We start from the raw sequence: 22,306 nt of genomic DNA, 5'->3' as shown, positions 1-22,306 counted from the left end.
TTTCAAGCCATTTTCATTAGTTTTCTTTTGTTTTTTTCTCCTTTGTCCTTATATTACAAAGAGTAATTCGTTATTTAATTATATGTGCAAACAATTTTAAGTGACAATGTTTGGATGTTATATAGCGAGTGGTTTTTTATGATTAATCTAGTTGGAGCCATCCATTTGCACACCACATCATCGTACTAGCAAAAAATTTGACTCAAAGACAATGGATAAGATGATGAAACTAAAGGCTGGTTTGATATTGCTGTGTTTTGAAAAAAAACTGTTTCTGCTGTGGTGTGAGAATAAGCTCATTTTTGCTACTTCAAGTTTTTAGTTTTTTTCACCCAAAACTGTGAAAATAAGTTGTTTTTAAATGTTTACCAAACACCTTTTTGAGCTTGGCTTTTTTTATACCTACTTTTTATAAAAGCACCTCAGTACCAAACTAGTACTAATTTGCACAAAAATTTCGTTCCTCCCTACTATCGCTTGTACATTCACAAAGTTCTTTGAATTTTTGAAAAATCACATAGCTCTCGGTAGCTCGAGAAGAACTTACGTACACCATTGGGACACCATGCGTTTTAACTTTTCACATAAGTCGCTGCGAGATAATATTAAGTTTGTGACACTGTCATTTCATGCAGACCTTTCTCCGGTAACTCGGTTGAATAGACTCGGTAGAGCAGCAGGCCGGAGAGTACGCCAAGCCCTAATAATGTGGCCCGAAACGCTTCATGAACCTAAACACAAACATCTCGGGGCCCAGGCGCCCATCCTGCTATAGTTCCTTCTTCTTCTTCTTCTTCGAGGAGGAGGACCTAGACCCACGGAGGTGACAGGTCAGGTCAACATTCTTTGGCTAGAAGCACCGCCATGTGATTTGAGTCCGTTACTCGGAGTATCCGACACGGCTACGTGTCCCATCTTTTGGAGACCCACTTACTGTTGTCATATGACCATTCAAGCTGGAGGGTTAAAATAAATAACTATCGTATAGAATGATGTCCAAACGACATATTAATGTACGTATAATTATTTTTATGTTTCGAGAAGGACTTATATGACACTAATATATAATTGTTGTGACGTTCTATGTTAATGATACATTATTGATTTTAAGTTTATTTTATATTTAACCATATATCATTAGTGGGGAATGTCATGTTTTCGGTGTTATGTCATGTCTAATGGAGAGCGCTAAAGGTCTCAAAGTTAAACAAATGGCATGTTTTGCTAAAAACCTCATTCAACCGATGATTGGGTTATAAGTCTGTGGAGCCTCACCAGACCATTATTTGGCTAAAGGGGCATTAGGTTGGCCAAATGTAGCCTTCTCCTTAGCCTTTTTTAGGGCTCGACTCATCAGGTGCAATAATTGATCCAAATTCAACATCAAAGATATTTTAATTAACCAATAAAATTGCCAATAAACTTAAAACCAATAAATTATTGAGGGATTATGTTTAGTTTATTCGGTTGTAAATGGTAAATAAGTATGGTTTGATACAGTTAATTTAAAACTAATTTTTTACACGATTATAATTTTGGACGGGATCATGTTCAATCATTTCTATTTGAAATGGCTTTACAATGACGTCATAATCATAGACACAACAACATAACACGTGTCCTGGTTCTGGTTGGGCAGGTGAGATAGGTGGTTACGGGCTGCTTTCCTCATCTACTCCTCTGAGTGCTCCCCTATCCCTGTCTTTCCATGGTACTTTCTGCCTCCTGCAGTAATCAGCACAGCTGAGCTGGACAAGTAACATTTCTTTCTTCCTATGTTTTTTTTTTCCCTTAAATTGCACTTTTCAATTGTTTTTTTTTTCTTTTTCAACGAAACAATTGGTAGTAAGTTATGATTATCTATTTTTTTTTTAAATTGTAAAAACTGATAAAGATATTTTAGCATTTTCTGATCGTAAGTTTGACTTTCACATCAACAACAGATTTCGAATCTAAGATCTTCAATTTTTAATTTGAAAAAAACCTCGTAATCTATTTTTTACTACTGAACCACCAACTTGTTCGTGGTTACTTTTCCGTTGTTTTAAGATGTAGAAAAAAGTAGAACGCAGAATTATCTGAAGGAGGCATCTTCCTACTATATTAGTCGTGGCAGTCAGGTCGCGTGTGAAAACGGTTGGCGCATGCAAAGAATTTGCAGTCAAGGCATGTATCAAATTTCTACGCCATCAAGTACCTTTTTAATATATTTCAATTTGTCACATGATGCCTCCCCTCTAATTATTAGCTATTGATTCTTGTTGGCCAACAGCCTTCACACGACCCATTATTTATATTCCCAAAATACCCCCAATGATTTGTTGCTTGATCCCATGTCCAGTTCTATAGGTTTTTTTTTTTTTGTTTGTTTTGAGTGCCGATTAAAGAAATGAGGAGACTTTTTTAAAAGTAGAATTTTACATAAATTTTTTGTCATTTTATATTTTTAACATAATATTTTATAATATTAGCAAAAAAATTAGCATTAAACTATAAAACAACAAAAAATACTTAAAGAATCCTACTTGAGAGCGTCCAACTAGCATTTTTCGTGCTAATGATTAACGCAATTATTATATTTGAGAAGGTATCAATCCCGAATAAACAAATATAAAAAAGAGAATTGTTATTAGTACTACAAAAATTTCATTTTACACCTCGTAAGTATATTTTTCTTTCTAATTATATAAAGTTTGGAATGCCAAATGAAATTTTTTTAATGCTAATAATAATTTCATAAAAAAAAACAGAGCATTAACGGTTTTCATTGACTGAATAAAGAATGAAAATCACTATACATTTTTGTCAACTAACACTTTTCTCTCTCACATTGTCACACATACTTTATAAATTAGTAGTGTGAACTTAATTAGGGGTTGTAAAAGCTTTGTGGGGATCCTAACCATTCATTGTACATCGTTCCGTTATTTTTCATTAAATACTATTTGTGTTTAATTTTAAATAAAAAAATCAAATGATTTTCGACCGCACGATACACGATAAATAGTTAAAATGTGAGGATTCCTAGGATTCCTACAAAGTAGATGCAGATGGGATCCAATTCTGTAAAAGCATATTACATGTGCACTATTTATTAATTAAGCACAAGTGGATGAAGAATACGTCAGGTGAAACGTCATTTTCGTGATTATTTTGACAAGAAATAGTATCTCTTATGAGTAGCGCTACACTAATGATTTTTTTTTTTTTTTTTTTTGTCGAAAGTACACTTATCATTTACTTATACCATCTTTTTAATAGAAGTAAAGTCTGCCAACGCAAGTGGATCATATCTCTGCTAGAGAGATAATACAAATAGCTAATAAGGCAAGCATTTTTTATCTCTTACATTTGGATTCCACATGTTTCTATCTCGTTTTATTTGTGGTAATACATTTTTGGTCTGAGCAATCACACATATATTACCTAATTCATGAGCTAGATCTTGAACTCCATGATTTTCACAAATGATTAATGTAGAATACATAAATTACAGTTCTCGATAATTTGTCATGAAATGTCTTTTACAACATCTATCTTGAGCGGTCTGTAAACAAGCCGTCAGTGTGGAGGAAATTAGGTTTTCTCTCTCCAACCTTACTTGCATGTTAAAACCCTAATATGTGTTTTTCTCCAGTATACACATTAGATGAGTATGTGCACTCTTATAAGCAAAGAGAGGACTCCTTTCCTAATGTAGCCCATCATTAATTACTACCCATAACGACAATAAAATAGAAAACTAATTCTCATAAATTGACCAATAAGATCACTTTCAAAACAATATTCATTAAACGGAATACATCACACATGAACCTTGTTATGTGGGCCACACTAAAATATTAAAATATTCTCACAAGTCTACCATAACCACTTTGTCCATGGTGGTGAGCCTCCTCCTCTTGTGGATAGGTTTATCTTTAAGGATGATATTGGGTTTTTTTAAACGCATTTTGTTAAGAGTTAGTTGTTTTTCTTAGAACTTTTGACCCCAATTTTACCAAAAACAATTTCATGAGTGTTATTATTTTATATTAAATATATATTTTACTTCACTATCAAAGTAAAAGGGATTATTCTTTTCTTCTTAACTATTACAAAGTCGACTAAAGAGAGAGTTGAATTAATTAAAGGTTGCACACTAAAGCAAGCCATATGCACTCAATCACTTTCTCACTAAACATGCCAAGACAGCCATCTAGAATAAAACTTGTAGTTAAAAATCATATTATCATTCCTACAAGTTATACATTACTATAATATTTAATTTTTAAAGTAGGTATTTAAATTTTTTAGTGTCAGGCAGCCTACATACGCATGTTACAAACCGATTCTATTATAAGTCAACACTAACCAATTATCATCGACATTGTGAATAATTTAATAATAAAAAAGGTTGTCATTTTAGAGCTTGTTTTGAAGTGTTTTTAAAACGACTGAAAGCGCTTGAAGAGAGCACTTCAAATGTTTTTTCTAGGATTCGCTTGCGTTTTTAATAAGAATTGGTTCTAAAAATATTCTCACAAAAAATAATTTCTAGTCACTTTAAAAGCACATTCAAACTGTGTCCTTGATCAATCTCATAACTTTTCATTCCGGGAGGGTGTTACTAATGTCCACACCAGATGAAGTATTCAATGACGATTGGACTCCGTCAACCGATGCAGTACATGGATACAAGCATGACAACGTTCGATGACAGCACACAAGGGTATTTTCGTTATTTTGATTAATGATGTCAATCTTGACATGGTACAAGTCCACACTACACAAGGGTACAAAAGAGAATTCACATACAAGTAAAGTCGCGGGCACGTCACAGCCCCCACGCGTTTGTCGCGTCTCTTAGCCAAGAGGAAGCAAACAGAGACACTCATTCCGCCCCCTCTGCCAATTTCTCCTCAGTTGCCATTTTCTCGCATTGACCGCTCTTTCTCCTTCTTCGTCCCCTCGCAACTTCCTGATTTAATTTTTTCCAACAAAGTCAGCTCGATCGAAGAAAACCCAGAAGAAGAAGAAGTCAGCTGCAGTTTCTTATACGGATTGAAATTTGTTTGCAATGACTTGCTGATTGTTCGGCTGGTGTTTGATAAAAGTCGGTAAAAGAAGAGCGCCTTTGAGCTTTTGGAGTGGCAAATGGGCAACTGTTTAGATTCTTCTGCTAAAGTCGACACAGCACAGAGCTCCCTTGGAACTTGGGGTAAGTTTTCAATGCCTTGCTATGAAAAAAGCCTTGATTTTCATAAGCTGGTCTTATATTTTGATGGGTATTTTTATTAGTGCCTTTCTGAGAGTTTGTATTAGTTTCAAGCAGTGAAATTTTGTGGGTTCGGTTGGTATTTACTGAATTAGAAAGTGGTGTTCTTTTTGGGTTCTGAGTAGCTTAGTTCATCTCTGGAGCAAACTCTCCGTATTTCTGGAGATTGCTTAATTTGTTCTTCTCTTTTTGTTATCTGTTAATTATTAATTCTTTGTTTTGTATCTTGATTTGTTTTTTAATGCGTAAAACAATATGATATTTTGCCCTTTTGAGGAGAATATAGGAACAAGTTGAAGACAGCTTTATATAATGTTGTCATTATTCGGTGATGCGCAATGTGCTTTTAGTAAATTTTATTAGCTGATAATTGTTACAATTTTACTCGGTTTGCATTTGGCCTGAAATGGGGGCAAACTGTGAAAGCGATTTAGACATTCATTTTGTTCTTTTACGATGATCATGTAAAGGATAGGCGTCAATGGCACGCTAAGGTCTCTAGAATCAGAGACTTTAGCAACAATTGGGCCCTGAGGGGAAAAGTTTGGTGGTCCTTTGTACGAAAACAGAATTGGTTTTTATGCTCCACAAGATTCGACTTCATCGTTTACTAGAGATCATTGGAACATGGAGCAAAGATGCTTAACTTAAGGTGTTTGGTGAGCCAGGGCAGCTGGTATCTTTCTTTGAGACCACCTGATCACTCAAAACCCTGTACCTTGATCGACAAGTTTACATAGGTCCCTTCGAAATCATTAAAAGAATTTACACTCAATCGTTTCATTTTGTTCCTCGAAAATTTTGAATTAATTTGCTTAAGTAATACTCTAGTAGATTTGTACTATATATGACATTTCTTAAGGAATGCTATAAGTTGGTGTAGGTTTACATCCCTTTCCCCACAAACTGATTATTGATTATTGATTACTTGACCTGGCAGGATCAGGGGCTTCCAAAGTTTCCAGCAAAACTAGCCCTTCCTCAGTTCCCTCCACTTTGACCGTCCCGTCATATAATGGAAGGAGCAATGGTTCAAGTCTTCCTACCCCAAGGACTGAAGGCGAAATATTGTCATCTCCAAATTTGAAAGCCTTCTCATTCAATGAGCTAAAGAATGCCACCAGAAACTTCCGCCCTGACAGTCTTCTCGGTGAAGGAGGATTTGGTTATGTTTTTAAAGGATGGATTAATGAGAACACATGGACAGCTGCAAAACCAGGGTCCGGAATGGTTGTTGCTGTCAAGAAGCTAAAACCTGAAGGTTTCCAAGGCCACAAGGAGTGGTTGGTAGGTTTCTTCTTTAACAATTTTCTGTATGTCTGTTGCGTTTCAGTTCTCATTCTTGGCTTATGTACTGATAGCTAATGAATTTCAGACAGAAGTAAATTATCTTGGTCAACTCCATCACCCAAATCTGGTTAAGCTTATCGGGTACTGCTTGGAGGGTGAGAACCGCCTTTTGGTGTATGAGTTCATGCCGAAAGGAAGCTTAGAGAATCATCTGTTTAGAAGTAAGTGATGTATTCTTCTAACATTAATCGGAAGCATAGTTCCCCTCCTCCTCCTCTCACAATTGTTTAAGTTATCTGGAATTCCACTTTTATGTATATTTTCTTGCAAATAAACAACAGTTGCATTGGCAATTTTAAGAAAAAACTCCTTTGTTTTGGCCTTGAAAACTTTGTAATGTTGAAGTTTTACATACGTTTCACAGGAGGGCCGCAACCACTTCCATGGGCAACAAGAATGAAAGTAGCCATAGGTGCTGCAAGGGGGCTTAGTTTTCTTCACGAGGCGGAATCACAAGTCATATATCGTGATTTTAAGGCTTCCAATATTTTACTAGATTCGGTATGTTGAACAAAGTGGAAACTAGCTCATCACATTAGTAGTCATGTTTAATAATCACATGATTAGATTGGATAAATCACTGACATAAATGTTGCATTGCGGGTGCAGGAATTCAATGCGAAGCTTTCTGATTTTGGCTTGGCCAAGGCTGGTCCCACTGGCGACAGGACTCATGTGTCTACTCAAGTCATGGGTACTCAAGGCTATGCGGCACCCGAATATGTTGCTACAGGTATGTTTAACTACTATATGCAGTATTATTGGGGTTTTTACTGGTCATACATCCCCGAGTCATAGTACATACTTTATATCTTGTTGGGGAAAGCTGATATTGAGAGTGTCTGAGTAGGCTATAAATATAGAATTGCACGTGAACCTCTGACGTTGCACCAAATTACCGATAATCTGGATTGGTCATCTCTAACCTTTTGATTAGAGGATATCCAACTTGGTGCCCAGTTGACTGACTAATAAGGGGGTTGTTTCAATACTTTCTCTGAGGTGAAAGGAGAATAATGATTCGTTGGACCTATATATAAATATTGTGATTTCACATTGGGAATTTGCTCATCTGTTGATTCACAAGGTTGAGAAAGAAAAACTTGGCTTTTGAGTTGCATCTGATAGTTGAACGGTACAAATTTGATTATTCTCATTATTTGTCATTAAGATTTCCTTAAGGCGGAACTTTTGTAAACTGGGCTATGTAATGTAAGCCATTGTTGTAGCAGATACGATGCAGAGAATCTTAAGTGCTTGAATTCACTATGTTCGCAACACATGATAATGTTTCTGTAGATGTCTAACACACATTTTCACTGCTTAACAGGTAGATTGACTGCTAAAAGTGACGTCTATAGTTTTGGGGTTGTACTGCTGGAACTATTGTCTGGAAGGCGAGCTGTTGATAAAACGAAAGTTGGTGTGGAGCAGAATCTGGTAGACTGGACGAAACCATATTTAGGTGACAGAAGAAAACTATTTCGGATTATGGACACCAAGCTGGAGGGCCAATATCCCCAGAAAGCAGCTTATACAGCTGCTACTCTTGCTTCACAATGCCTATGCGTTGAATCTAAACTCAGGCCTACAATGTCAGTGGTATTAGCCACGCTGGAACAACTTGAATCCCCAAAGACTGCAGCCAGAAACTCTCAATCAGAACAGCAGACACTTCCTGTTCCTCAGAAGTCGCCAATGCGACAACACCATTCTCCTCTCAATATGCCACCAAATGCATCCCCTTTGGCATCCCAAAGGCAATCTGTACGTGTTCGTTAACAGAGATGGTGTCTGTCTGTAAATTACTTGTCTCTTGATCCCATATTATGTTCACAGAATCGAGTTTGGGCATGTATTTTTCACAGTTTTGAGTCATTCTGAAGAGGTTACTACCGCCTGTAATATCTGAAGCTATGTAGCTATTTTGTATTGGTAATCTGCTTGATGGTAGTAGTGTAAAAAGTTGGCTATCAGTTTAATTCTGCAGGATGACCGACGTTCTCGTCCTGTCACAACTGCCGGCGTCAAATTATCCTGGCGCCAATACATGTTAGTCTCGCGCTAGTAAATATTGTGTTTTCTGTAATTATAGTTTGCTAATTCATGAACAAGTGCTGCCTTTGCTTTCACTATATAGTTTTAGTGGACGTTCACGCATTTTAGGATAGCACTACGAAGGAAAACAGCTATCTATATGCCTGGCACCCATTTCGTGTAGGGAAATTACTTCTGTGAGGAGGGAATGGTGTAAATGTAGTAACATGGGCCTGAAATCCGATCGCTGCCTATGTTTTCATGCAACTCCTCCAAATCAGCCACGACCTCAGTCATCGTTGGTCTGCTCTTGGGGTTTGAATCGAGGCATCGGAGGATGAGTTCAGCAAACTTGTGAGCTTCTTCCACCGGGAAGTTGTTTCCAAGTCTCTCATCAATCACACGATGCAGTTGTAGCCGGTTGCGAAGATATGGTTCAGCCCACTTGGTAAGATCACCAGTCATCCCATCCGAATATTTCTTCACGGCGCAGGAGCCTGAAAAGATCTCTAAGAGCACCACGCCGAAGCTGTATACGTCGGTTTTGAGTGTTACGTGCCCTGTAAAAATGAAAACCAAATTAGCCCTCTGGAGAAATGAAATGTCTGGCAGCATGTACTAGGTGTATAAAATGCCCTCTCACGAAAGCTGATCACATGACACCAACTACGTGAGGTGATGAGAGGAACGCTGTGTTACACCGGTTGTACGTAGGAATCGTTGTACATTTGGTAACTGGTTGAATACCTGTCGCTATGTACTCAGGTGCGATGTAGCCTTTGGTGCCAAGAACCCTTGTCATTATGTGGTCCTGGTCATCTTTGGGTCCATATTTTGCCAGGCCAAAGTCTGATAGCTTGGCATTGAAGTCCTGCAACGTCGATTATCATCCTAAGGTTAGATTAATTATTGACAAATACATATGATTAGGACCTTTATGACTTTCGGTTACATAATAAAACTGGAGGAACACTAAATTGACCAACCATATAAATCATGGTTCAGTGTTCCATTTTATTGACATCTAAGTGTTATTATACTTCAATTAAAATTATATATTGGTACGTAACTATTTGTGTATATTTTGCACAATTAATGTCAAAAAGTATGATGACATAGCCTCACATCATCCAACAGAACATTCGAAGCTTTGAGATCACGATGAATTACGGGTGCCCCGCGAGTGTGAAGACAATGCAGAGCCTTGGCTACGCCGAGTGCTAATTTGGTTCTTCTCCTCCAGTGTAACTGTGTAGCATCTTTCGCCATGAGTTGGGCCTCCAAGCTTCCTCCTTTCATGTACTCATAAACCAACATTCTGTGCTCACCTTCGCGGCAGTACCCTATTAGTTTCACTATGTTTGGATGACTTAGTTTGCTCATAAATTTCCTCTCATTCTGCACCACCAACATAAATCTCACACTCGCAGAAAGATAGATATTTAAAGAGAGAGAGAGAGAGAGAGAGAGAGAGAGAGAGAGAGAGAGAGAGTGAAAAAAGACTAATTATATTTACACCCTCCACACTTCGGTGAATTTCAAAAGAGTTATGGGTTCCAGTTTTCACACGTTTCACAGGTTGCACCCTCCACACTTTTAGTAAACTGATGATGTCGCAAACGTCAAACATGTTTCTAGGCTGAGTATAAGCCACAATTACAACAATGAGACGAAATTGTGTGATTATTTGTCAATTGAGGAGACGATGAAGCTCCATGATGATTGATTAGTTTTGGTCTCTATGCGCGGGAGTATGGATTCCACGCCAACTCATAGTTGGGTTCCACACTTGTCACTTAATTAATTTAGAGTAAATTGTAGATATGATCTCTTAATTTTAACTCAATTGGAGCAATGGTCCATGAACTAAAAATCCATTACCATTGGTCTCTCAACTCATCAAAACGTGTAGCTATGGTCCCTCAACTAAAAATCCGTTACCATTGATCCCTCAACTTTAATTCAACTAGAGAAATGGTCCCTTAACTTTAACCCAATTGTAGCAATGTTCCTTCAAACATAACTCGTTTTAACAAAATTTTTGACGTAGTTGACGAAAAAGACCATAATTACACACTTTGATGAGTTGAGGGACCAATGGTAATGGATTTTTCGTTGAGAGACCATTGCTTCAATTTGATTAAAGTTGAGGGACCATTGCTACAATTTACTCATTAATTTAAGAATGATGATACAGCAAAAGGCATAAATTGATAAGATCTGAAACTCATGGTGTAATGTGAGAAAATTAAAACCTCGTGGTCAAATTGAAAATTGTTCCAAATCTAAAGGGTGAAAAATGTATTTCTCCTTGGAAAAAAAAAATAAAGAAGAAAAAGAAAAAAAGATATAATAAGTTGCATCTCCCTTGGGAATGAACTCATTCTCCTACTTACAAATAATGTATCTTTATTGTACAAAATTTCATAATGAAACTGTTCAATTTCTTAATCTTTATTTTAAGACTATCCATAAAAAAAAATCATTTGAATTAGCTATCATTTAGTTATCCAAATGTATCAAATAAATTAAACGGTCTAGGTACCAAGTATTATATGAGTTTTTTTAAGAATGATCTTCAAATGAATCCTAAGAAATTGAATGGTTTCGATTACATAATTTCTATAGTAAAAATATGTTATTCATAAGTAAGAGAGTAAGCTCATTCTCCAGGGATGGAATGCAAGGATTATTAAAAAATAAATTAGAAAACAACTGACCTCCCATTGTTCATCGCCTTGTAGTGCTGTCTTTCTGAGCCTTTTGATAGCAATTGGAAATCCCTCACTTGGTTTTGCGGCAGCATTCATATTACAATAACTCACATACCCTTTGTAGACATCACCGAATCCGCCTTGCCCGATTAAGTTCTTGCTGCTAAACTTGCGTGTGGAAGCTTTCAAGGCACTGTAACAGAAGCAGTATAGCCTGTAATCTCGGAACACTCCGTCCTTCTTGTTCACTCTCTCCAAATTCCAATCTTTTGGACTCGGAGTATTGGAGTTTGTCGTGGCCCTTACACTTTTGCTACGTCTTTTTTCTGCACCTACACTCCATCAACAAAAGAAGAGGAGAACAAAGTTTTCTTAATTAGGGTTAGCAGAGGGAAAGTAACTAGCTACATGCTTTTTGGATTGCATGCATGCAATAACAATACCTATGTCTGAGACCGAGAAATTCCTCTCTTGAAGTGGTGATCTTCGTTTCTCACGTTTACTGATCATATTTTCTGTACCCAGAAACATATAAAACTAACCGAATGAATAAAGAAAAATTTATACAAAAGTCCCAAATATTTTTTTTCAGCCAAAAAAATGGAATATTTATATGTACCTTGACCTTGTAAGGAAGTTGAGGAAACAGTTGGAGCTTTCTCTCGAGCTGCTTTGTAAGTTGTCTTGGGTAGAGAAATTTGCAGCCTAATGTCTCCTTAATTACCAAATAGAAAGAAAAGAAGAATTTTACTTTCAGAAACATTTTGCCTATAAATATTCAACTTCTGATCATTAAAAAATACACAGAAATTAACAGTATGAGTGCAAACCAATGGGATGAGGTTGAACAACCGATGAGTCTGTCTCGCCATGGTGTTTCCTCAAGCAGCAGTTTCCCATGAGACCAGCAGGTGACGATTACGCTAGAAGAACCAGAACCGAAAGATAGGAATTAAGACTGTAATTATGAATGTGTGAGGAAGCTGATGAGAGAAAGGGAGAGAATATAGAGATAATTAGATTAAGTGGTAGTAAAAACACTAGTACTAGTAATACAACCTAGTAAGAGATGATTAATCAGGTGATGTGGGCTAGGTGGACAAACTATAATGTCCGAAGTTTCAAGAAGAAATATCTGTGGCGATTACTACAAGAAATCTAGTCCCTTGTCACAAGTGTAAAAGGGGGACTGAATACAAAAACAATATGTCCAGGTGGTTGATCTATGCCTCTAACAAACAGCTTAGATTGATGAGAGATATTGATCTTAACTTCCAAAGATATTGTTTGGTGGATTTATTGGAATATTAAAATCTTTACAGCTGGAAGAGGTGGTCTGGTCGCAACTTCACAGGGTCAGGTGGAGGGAAAAGACAGAAATTAAACTGTTCTAGTAAAAGGCGATGAAGATTATAGTAAATCAACCTAACTTCAGCTCTCCATATTTTTTTCATTTTTTTAATTGTTTAAGCAGGATGTGGTTCCACATCATTCGGGGTTCCTGTACTATTGAAAAAGTTAAAGATCTGTATAGCAAATGACAATATATGAAGTGTGAGTCATTGGGAAACCAGACAAAAATTTCGAAATTCATTTGTTATTAGGCGGTATCTGTTCGTACGCTTCTATGAACAACAGGTCTTGTATTTAATTTTGAAATTTGCATATGCAGTACATGTATACGTCTTGATAATGGCGAAAATGCTATGGGGCATAAACTGTCATGAGAGATGGAAAGAGGCAGATAGACTATATATATCTCAGGCGCCTTCTTTGGACTCATTTGGAATTTGAACACATACTAAACAAAAGAAATTTAACAAAAGTTTATATCTGGTTCATTGGGCTACTAAGCCAGAAGAGTGATGGAAAAGTTTTTAGGGATATTGCTGTGAATAAGAAAACTAACCTTTTTCCAAATAAGATAAACAATATAGCATGTTGATTATCTTGAGAAGTTGGGAATTGGAGGTAGAAAATACATAAAGAAGGCTAATAATAAACTCAAAACCCTATGCTGCCATGCATATGCTAATCTATTAGAGAAATTCATATTTATTGCAGAGAGTCAATAACAATGACTTAAAACCTGGGTTAGTACTTAATTAGTTACTGTAGTCATCAATTCCAAGCCATCACCTCCAGTCATTTGTGTTGAGATATGATCAAATGACACCTGGAGTTCCCCCAAACACTTCAGTAAAGATGGTGCGATCATCATTTAATGTACAAAGAACTTATGCATCGATCTTAATGAAGTGTTCGGGGGAACTCTAGGGGACACCTGATTCCAGATGTATATGCACAATAGTATTTATTTACTACGTACTGTTTTTGATTGCTTGGGTACTTATGAAATGTAAACCATGCATGCTACTATTTATAGTGGTAAAGCTGCAGCATTTGTTATGTTTGAGCAGAGACTGGAGAGGACGACAATAGTAGTAGTACTGAGCAGTGAACCTAGACATAAGTGTGGGTTAGATTGAATTTGAAGGTACGCACGTAATTAGGAAAAGAATCTTGAGGTTGTGATGAGACTGAGAGGCCATCTCATGTGCCAACGTTCTTCCTTTTTTGCTAGATGTCCATCCATCTGCTTGTCTAAGTCTTTCATTTTCAGATAGTGTTGGAACCAAATTTGCGCACCACCGTGAGTGGTGGAGATGCCCAAACTTGTTAACTTGTTAAAGAAACACACAATTGTATGCAAGCCAAAGACAGGGGGTGTGCCGGTCAAAGACTCTCCGACAATCAAGTTAGTAAGTAATATTAAGACTCAAGAGAATAAGTATGCAGAGATTGCGTTATATATATGGGTACCAGGAGAGGACTTTTAGGATAGTAGAATCCTTATTAAACCAATAAAATCCTAGCGAATATCTAGGAAGTAGGTATTGCATTCTCTTAGGAGTGTGACTACTTGCGTTGTACGCCAATCTTTTGATTGTAATAAGGACTCCAAGATTATAGGAAACATATTGATTCCTTGCTGGATTAAGTTCCCGAATCTTGCGGAACAAGCATGATCTATCACAACCCAGTCGACATAATTCGCCCACTGATTTTAGAATATGATGATGGTGGTATCGCTAATCCGTTTAGTCACCTCCGCACTGGAGGCTGTTAAGTCCATGATCGGACTTCTAAAGTTGGCGTTTTTCGATCTACCTGATTCCTGCCCTGAAAAAAATCATGACCCCACATATATCTTTACCAAAATCTTGTACATACTGCGGGCATGTGATCATAACAAAGGGCTTCTTATTCTTAAGATTAACCTAGAATACCAGCTTGTAAGGTAAGCACTGTCAAGTTTCTCCTGGTGGCCCACACGCCAATTCCTTCGCCATCTATCCATAAACAAAATCTTAGCTTAGCTTAAGATGATCATAGTTTAGCACAAGAAGAAGTTGCTATGATGTTTGATATATCCGCTATTCCATCATTATATATCGAACTAACTCACACGTCCTTAAGGTACTAGCTACTAATGAGCTAGGGCACCAATTTTGCAAATGTATATTGAAGATTTTATTTTGAATTTGTCTGTCCTTAAATTGATATTATGGGATGAAAGTGACTGAAGAGGATGTATGCCAAGAATGGAAAAGGGATGGCGATGGGGAGAGCTTATGACCACTCATTGAGTGCAACTCAGCAATATGCCCTCCCTCTCATCTTCCCCACAATTCCGACCAGGTTCATCATCAATAGATTTCTGGGGATATCATGTTTTCTAATATAATGGCTCTCCTACATGCCAGAAACCCCATCAAAGTAAGAAAGAGATTATAGGCCAGTTAGTTACACACTTTGTGATAAACACTAATTAATTTCCCTAAATTGCCTTGCCAAGAAACCACAAAAACGAAAGAAAGAGATCGTCAACTGTTCCCTGGAGTTCCCATGATCGCTTCATTTGGGGCAGTTCATATGATCAGTGCCCTTAATTAACTAACTTACCAGATTAAGGTTGCATAGCTTCTTTTTAATCATGCATCTGAAGCGTTTGGGGGGGGAGACTCCGTATGCCATTTGACAGTGATCAACATGATCCACAGCAGAAAAATAAATACTTTGATTATAGCCTTGCTTTTTTTTATTATGGACCTTATGGTATAAAATGTTGAACTAATTGGAATTTGGGATGAACTCATCATCCTCCCCTCACTGCTTAACCATTTTTTTTTATCAAAGAAAAAAATTCCTTGGTCACGAGGGTTTGATTTGTCATATTGGAGAAGGATGAATTATACCGCTGCTGGGCTACTAATTCCAGGCTATTTTGTCAAGGCTCTCTATAAGTTTCTGGAGATCTAAAACTATTATTAATTGTAGCTTTATGGCTGTATTTTTCAGGCCGTTTTAACTTAACCTTGGTTGATTTGACGGAGCAACTGAAGAAGCTTATTTTTCTACAGCCTCCCATAGCCACCAAATCGGCAAAGAGGAAGTAAGAAATAAAGAGAAGTTTGAGGATATTGTTTTGGTATTCGTCCAAAAAATAAGAGGATTTTTATACAGGTAATTTGGTTTAAATTTTATTGTATTTCATTAGATTTCCTTCTAGTATTGCATGCGTTGGTGACATCGTGGTGGAATTCTCAATCGGTTTTAATTTTAGGGCGTGCGTAGAATTTCTTTTAAAACGGTTAAAATTATTTTTTAATAATTAAAAAAGTTTTTGGGTAAAAAATTGTAAGTGTTCCTCTCGGTGACAGAAGCGCTTTAGAAGAAGCATTTTCTGGATGCTTGTTAGTTGTTATACAAAAGTGTTTTTTCAGGAAGCATTGAATTTGTAATAAAAATTTAACGTGCTTCTAAAAAACACTTCATAACAAAAGTGTATTTCTTAACAAAAATATTCCCGCAAATCCTAAACGAATCATATCTTTTGTGTCATTGGATCCTACCCGCGACTTGCAGCCATCTATCAATAAACCCTATATTAGCACATTTATTGCACTATGGTTCCGTAATTATTTAGAAATTGGGTAGTCATTACAATTCTAAAAGGGTAATGCTAGGAATACCAAATTTGAATACTAAATTTGCAAACTAAATGATGTGTCACCAATAAGAATAAGTACATTCATCAATATATAAGTAATAAACCAATGATCAACTTTCATGTCCTTTTGTTTTCAAAACTTTGTTTACAAATTTATTCTCTCCGACATTACTCATTCTAAAACCAAAACAAATTAAAGTCGGTCTCCCATGACGAGAATGAGACAAAACTTTTCAATGAAGAAACTCCAGTTGAAGTCGGTCATTCGTTACTTATTTTCGCAACCAATATGGATTCCACCCACCACCCTGAAGCCTCTCTCTCTCTCTATATATATATGTGTGTGTGTGTGTGTGTGTACACATATTTGTTAGTCCCTCAAAAGTATTCCACAACCTTGCTGTTCAAAATTGTACCCACCACCCATTCTCGTTTTGTGATTCCGGCTGATTAATTTCCATGGAAGACTTCGGATTCTACCACAAGAAAGTCCGCCTTCGATTTGAAATCCGAGACATTACCTCACAACTAGACAACCCTGGCGATCATGAGCAAAACCCTAGTTCAGTACAACAGCCGGTTCAATTTCTGGTAAAATTTGTGCACATGTTCCATTACAAACTCACCAATACTGCCATAAACCGCACTGAAACCACCGTCAGAGAATATTATGATGGAACAAAGGAAAGAAGCTGTAGATTTGACGTTGACAAGTTAAAGAATTACGAACACTCGTTCGGGATCTTTACTAGCATGTTGTCGTTGATTGGAGTCAGAAGAAGACAAGAAACGATAGTGAAGCTAATCATAAAGGGTGGGCTCAAAATTAGCAATGAAGTTTTCCAAAAGGGGCGTCAGGTACTAGGGTTGCACATTTATGTCAAAAGTGAGTACCTCAAGGTTCTCTGTGAGATCTGTACACTAGAAAGGGGTACTCGTATAATGGAAGCAACGTTAGAGCAATTGACGAACAATGATAATAGTAATAAGGGCATGGTGCCAGCGAGTTATCCAGCGATTAATAAAGTACTAAAGAGGGTTAGAGTGGGTAGTACGTCTGCGGATGACGAAGAATCGTCGTCGCATGATGATGTGGAGGAGGAGGGTAGAGAGAGAAAAAGAAGGAAAATTAGGGTAAGGGAAAGTGAGAGTTGCACTGTTTGTATGGAACAGTTTAAGGGAGGATCAACGGTGGTGTACGTGCCTTGCTTTCATGTGTTTCATGGCAGGTGCATAGTGAAGTGGCTGTGAAAGAGTCACTATTGTCCGGTTTGCCGATTTCAAGTGCTTACCGATTCTAACCAAAAAGTTTGAAAGTGCCTACTAATTCTGAACAAACAAATGAAGTGCCTGCTGATTGATGAAGATCATTGCTTAATTTGGTCCTTCCTTTAAAATGGTGCATTCTAAAATCTTGGATGAATATTATTGTAATCAAATTAAATATATATAGATATGATTTAGTTGATTTTATTTTCAGGCTTGTTGAATTGTTAATGTAATAAAAAAAACACCGCACTACTAGAAAGTTGGACTAGACTATCTTCATTGAGCTGAGCCCCCTAAATGGATCGATCTCCAGTCACACTCCCTATTACGCTCCTAGGATAACAATATCTCCAGGAGCTCCTAAACTATGTAAGGGGTGAGAAAGGAACTCCTCATTAACATTAATTTGTTATTGTTTTAATGGTATTTTAAATAAAATCTTTATTCTTAGTGCATGGTTCACAATTATTATGACTCCCTAAATTAGAAAGTATAGTTGGACTAGAAATTTTTAGGAAGCTCTTAAAATGTAGTCTTTTTATCTAAATTTTAACTTAAAATAAAAAGCATGATTGGAAATGCTCTAAGCGGATTTCATACCCATAGGTTGGTAATTTTTCATTTCAATAATGATGCATACTGTACCATTTGTGAAAACCTACAAGAAAGCCATGGAATACCATTGTCAATGTGTTAAATAGATTTATGATTTTTTTTTCCTTTTAAATTTTATATAGGACAAATACAGGTGTGAAGGAGGAGGGTGCTAGGAGCAAAGGAAGGAGAACTAGTGCAAGTGATGATGTGAAGGACGAGAGGTGCAAGGAGAAAAGGAGGGGAATTAGTGTAAGTGAAACTGATAGTTGCATTGTCTCTGTATGGAAGCATTTGAAAGGACACAGAGAGGCTACAGAGAATTTTGGAGAGAATTTTGGTTGCATATATAAGATTTGAACTCGGTCAGAAGCGGTTTGCATGCCCTTCTCGCATGCATTTCATGACAAGTGCATACTAGTGGCTAAGACAGTGTCACTATTGTCCGGTTTGCCACTTTGTTGCCTACTGACTAATCATTAATCTGGTTTCTTGGTTCCTTTATCATTGACCAAAACGTAACGTTTACAAACTCTGAAGTACATAATATTACTTTGATAACAATTTGAAGGTTGAATTGAGAGATAACATGAACAACATTCAAAACATCAGAACATATATAGCGAACCCAATTTCCACTCCCATTAAAAATAATAATAATAATAATAAATAAATAAAATAAAATAAAATAAAATAACTGAACCATAGATAAACCTCAGACTACGTCTGATCTGACTTGCTAATCTTGTTCAAGTAATCACCATCCACGAGTAATTAATACAGCTAACTGCAAACAAATGAAACTTGTAAAGTGCATGCCGCCATTGTTCACCGGCTGTATGTGAAAAGAGAGCTCCATTTCAATGGCTAATAGAGCTACTGCATAAGAAAAGTCTTCAACGCATGATGAGTTATCAGTTGCCACACAACAAAATACAAGACTAGCTAACAAGCATGCATAACATTAACTAACATATATCTGTGAAGTTATTGCACGTGTACCTGTATTATAGAAAACTTTAACGAAAAGCTTCTGGTACTGTTCACTTTAACGAAAAATCACATTTTTACACTAAAAAATCAATCCTGGTACTATTCATTTTACCCTTTATTTTGTTCTTATCGTTAAAACTTAAAGTTTTCAAGCTCATTTCATTAGTTTTCCTTAATATAGGGTAGAAACTGTGTACAATAATAAATTAAATGAAAAAAAACACCAATACATAATTAAGCATAAAAGTGAGGAAGCTTAGCCTCATGAAGACATCACTCCATTCAATTAAGCAGCTAGCTTCCTTGGTTTATATGGATCAAATGACTCCAAGGGTTCCCCCAAACACTTCAATAGAGAGAGAGAGAGAGAGAGAATGAATTAATTAATTAGGACTCTCCATTAATTTCTAATGAAGTGTTTGAGGAAACTCTAGGGGCCATCTGATGTTAATCTTTTCTCTTAACTCGCTACCTTTGGTCGATCGATGAGTATCTAATGGTTCCTAACTCCACTATTTATAGAGAATTACTGCCTTTGCAATTCATCTGAGTATGCACGTCGTTTTGTTTGTATTCAAGATCAAAGGTTCATAGAGACCTGCCAAACCATTTGAAGTACAACTATATCATCAATGAACCTAGACGTAAATGTGGCCCCAGATGGGAAGTTCAGAACTAAGGAATCGACTTCGACAGCCACATGCCGCCGACCAGTCTGCGTAGAAATTGTACTCTCTCACACATTATTCTGTCCAGCCTGTAATTTTCAGTTTTATTTGATATATATAGACAGAAGAGAATAGGATCCTCGTGATTGGTTCATATATACTACTCTACAATATGCTTAGCTTCAACATTTTACATGGATGTTTTCGTACATGTTGTGGATGCTACAAGAAAAGTATAAGTTGATGAACGCACGAGGCAAATCCATGCGATATCAAATCCATCTTGGCATCATCTGAGCATAGCATGTACTACTGAGCCCGAGCAAAAGTTATACTGTATGTACCTGGGCATAAACATGTCCTCTGTTGCGTTTATGATCTGATATCTATGAGAGATTCTTAATCCACAATAGCCACAGATAAATCAGTGGTTACTAATCGAGTTTCTAGTAGTGGGATGCGCCTCGGAAATGCAAGATGCTTGCTAGATAGAAGGCTGGGAGTTATCCATCGAGCCAGCTGTCACTCGTTAGCAGGGCTAGTCCAATGTTTTAGAAGATCCTGTGCATGATTTAAAATGAGGGCCCTTGTCAAAACTACAGCTTTGTATGTAAAAAATTATTGGCTAGGGTGATTTTTAAAAAATAGGGCTTTCTTACGTCCGAGAAATTTTTCAGTGTGATCGGAATATAAAGTGGTACATCACGTGCCATTATATAAATGATGGGATATGTTTTTAAAAGTTCGGGATTTGTGGCTGGGTCTGGATGTGGTTCTTTAACCTGCGACGAATCCCTTTTTTTAATGCGGGCATCGCTCTTTCCTTTGACTTGGCTTTTGTTGACGTCGATAGAGACTCTGTACTCTACGACTCCGGGGCGGTATCCAACGTCATATGGATAAAAAGTTGATAACTTAAAAAATACAATTTTCCACCACTTGTATAAAAATATATGGTGTATCACCCGTGTTCCAGTCACAAAGAAAAATTTCTCCTTACGTCCGATTACAATCACCATCCACTAAATTATAGTAATTTAAAGTAAACTCTCATTTTTCCTTACTCCTCATTCATCTTTAACTTGACATCATTTCACCGTACAAATATCATAATCGAAACTGTTTATGCTCTTTAATATTATCAAGAGTTCATTTCAAGCAAAATTTGATCAATTTAGAGACTATATAACCATGTACATGTGTCAAACAAATCACTGGTTATGATTATAGTAATATCCTTATATATGGATGACTAAATGGTATCCAAATCAAATGAAAATTAGATGACCTTTAAACAGTGACCAAAAGAATAAACGATTCTGATTATGATCTGTATTCGATGAAATGATGTCATGTAAGTGAGAGGGTCTTAGGTTCGGTTATCGCTAAAGGTGAATTTGGATCATATTATTGTTAGCCATTATGAGGCTTAGCCCATTCTCTCATCCCCTTAGTACAGATAATATCATCTGTTCAAAAATAAAAAAAAAAAAAAAAATAATGTCTTCACATCTGTTAAACTTTTCTTGGGAATCTGTTCAGCCCATTCCTATGGAACTTCAAGATGAGATTTCAGCCTTCACAACCGGAACATAGGAGTAAAATTCAGTCCATTATACGTACGTCCATTTTCCATTCACATTTCGGCAGTTACCTACTGAAATAAAAGAGGAACGTTGGGTGCGACCAGCCATGGTTTTCTCATCCGAAACTCATAATTTTTAAATTTTTTTCAACCCCAAATGCTACATATGTTGGCAGTCCTACATTGGTGGGGAAAGTCAACAAGGTTGGCTTTAAATATGATTATTCTACTCTAATTAATAATGAGGCTTTTTGTGGTAAAATCGTACACCTGACGGTTTGAACAAGTGATAGAGTTGAGGACAGTATTGGTGTCGTTAGAGTGGAGCCCCCCAGACCCAATGATCTAAAAAATTCAACATGGTATCAAACCCCACTGTTACGGGCCCGTGCAAGCCAAAGACTTGTCACCAGGAAATGTGGGCTTGGAAACAAGCTTAGACTTTTAACATAGAATCAGCCTCTGAGTTCTTAAGATACACTTTCTAGATTTCTTAAGATACACTTCCTGAAAAAGATTAAAAACAAGCCTAGACCCTTAATATAGAACTGACCTCTGAGTTTCAATTGTCGACGTGTGGATCTCCACGTGTGAACTACTAAATGGGGTTACACATGAAGGGGTGTGTTGGCAGTCCCACATCGGTGGGGGAAGTCAACAATGGTGGCTTTAAATATGATTACCCTACTCTAACTAATACTAAGGACTTTTATGGTAAAACATAACATCTGACAGATTGGGCATGCAGTAAAGTTGGAGATAATACCGGTATCGTTAGAATGGGGCTTCCCGGACCCGTCGATCTATAAAATCTCAACAACATAA

General features: G+C 36.9%; 2 protein-coding genes across 2 annotated transcripts; one reads left to right on the top strand and one right to left on the bottom strand.

The window, feature by feature from the left end:
• The first annotated feature begins 4,839 nt into the window (after positions 1-4,839).
• LOC125477770 (probable serine/threonine-protein kinase PBL3) lies at positions 4,840-8,739 on the top strand. The gene is made up of 6 exons (XM_048585212.1): positions 4,840-5,200; positions 6,198-6,544; positions 6,633-6,768; positions 6,972-7,108; positions 7,217-7,340; positions 7,938-8,739. Exons 1-6 carry the CDS (start codon positions 5,137-5,139, stop codon positions 8,387-8,389), a joined length of 1,260 nt encoding a protein of 419 aa, XP_048441169.1. The 5' UTR covers positions 4,840-5,136; the 3' UTR covers positions 8,390-8,739.
• A 94-nt stretch (positions 8,740-8,833) lies between these two features.
• Positions 8,834-12,258, bottom strand: LOC103950853 (probable serine/threonine-protein kinase PBL11). The gene is made up of 7 exons (XM_048585138.1): positions 12,189-12,258; positions 11,978-12,073; positions 11,802-11,873; positions 11,365-11,690; positions 9,770-10,042; positions 9,392-9,515; positions 8,834-9,204 (listed from the first exon to the last, which is right to left on the bottom strand). Exons 1-7 carry the CDS (start codon positions 12,256-12,258, stop codon positions 8,834-8,836), a joined length of 1,332 nt encoding a protein of 443 aa, XP_048441095.1.
• Positions 12,259-22,306: the final 10,048 nt, after the last annotated feature.

The sequence above is a fragment of a genome, unplaced genomic scaffold (genome assembly GCF_019419815.1).
Source record: "Pyrus x bretschneideri cultivar Hongxiangsu unplaced genomic scaffold, Pyrus_bretschneideri_v1 Contig22, whole genome shotgun sequence".
NCBI lineage: Eukaryota > Viridiplantae > Streptophyta > Magnoliopsida > Rosales > Rosaceae > Pyrus > Pyrus x bretschneideri.
This window is presented reverse-complemented; position numbering and strand designations above follow the sequence as displayed.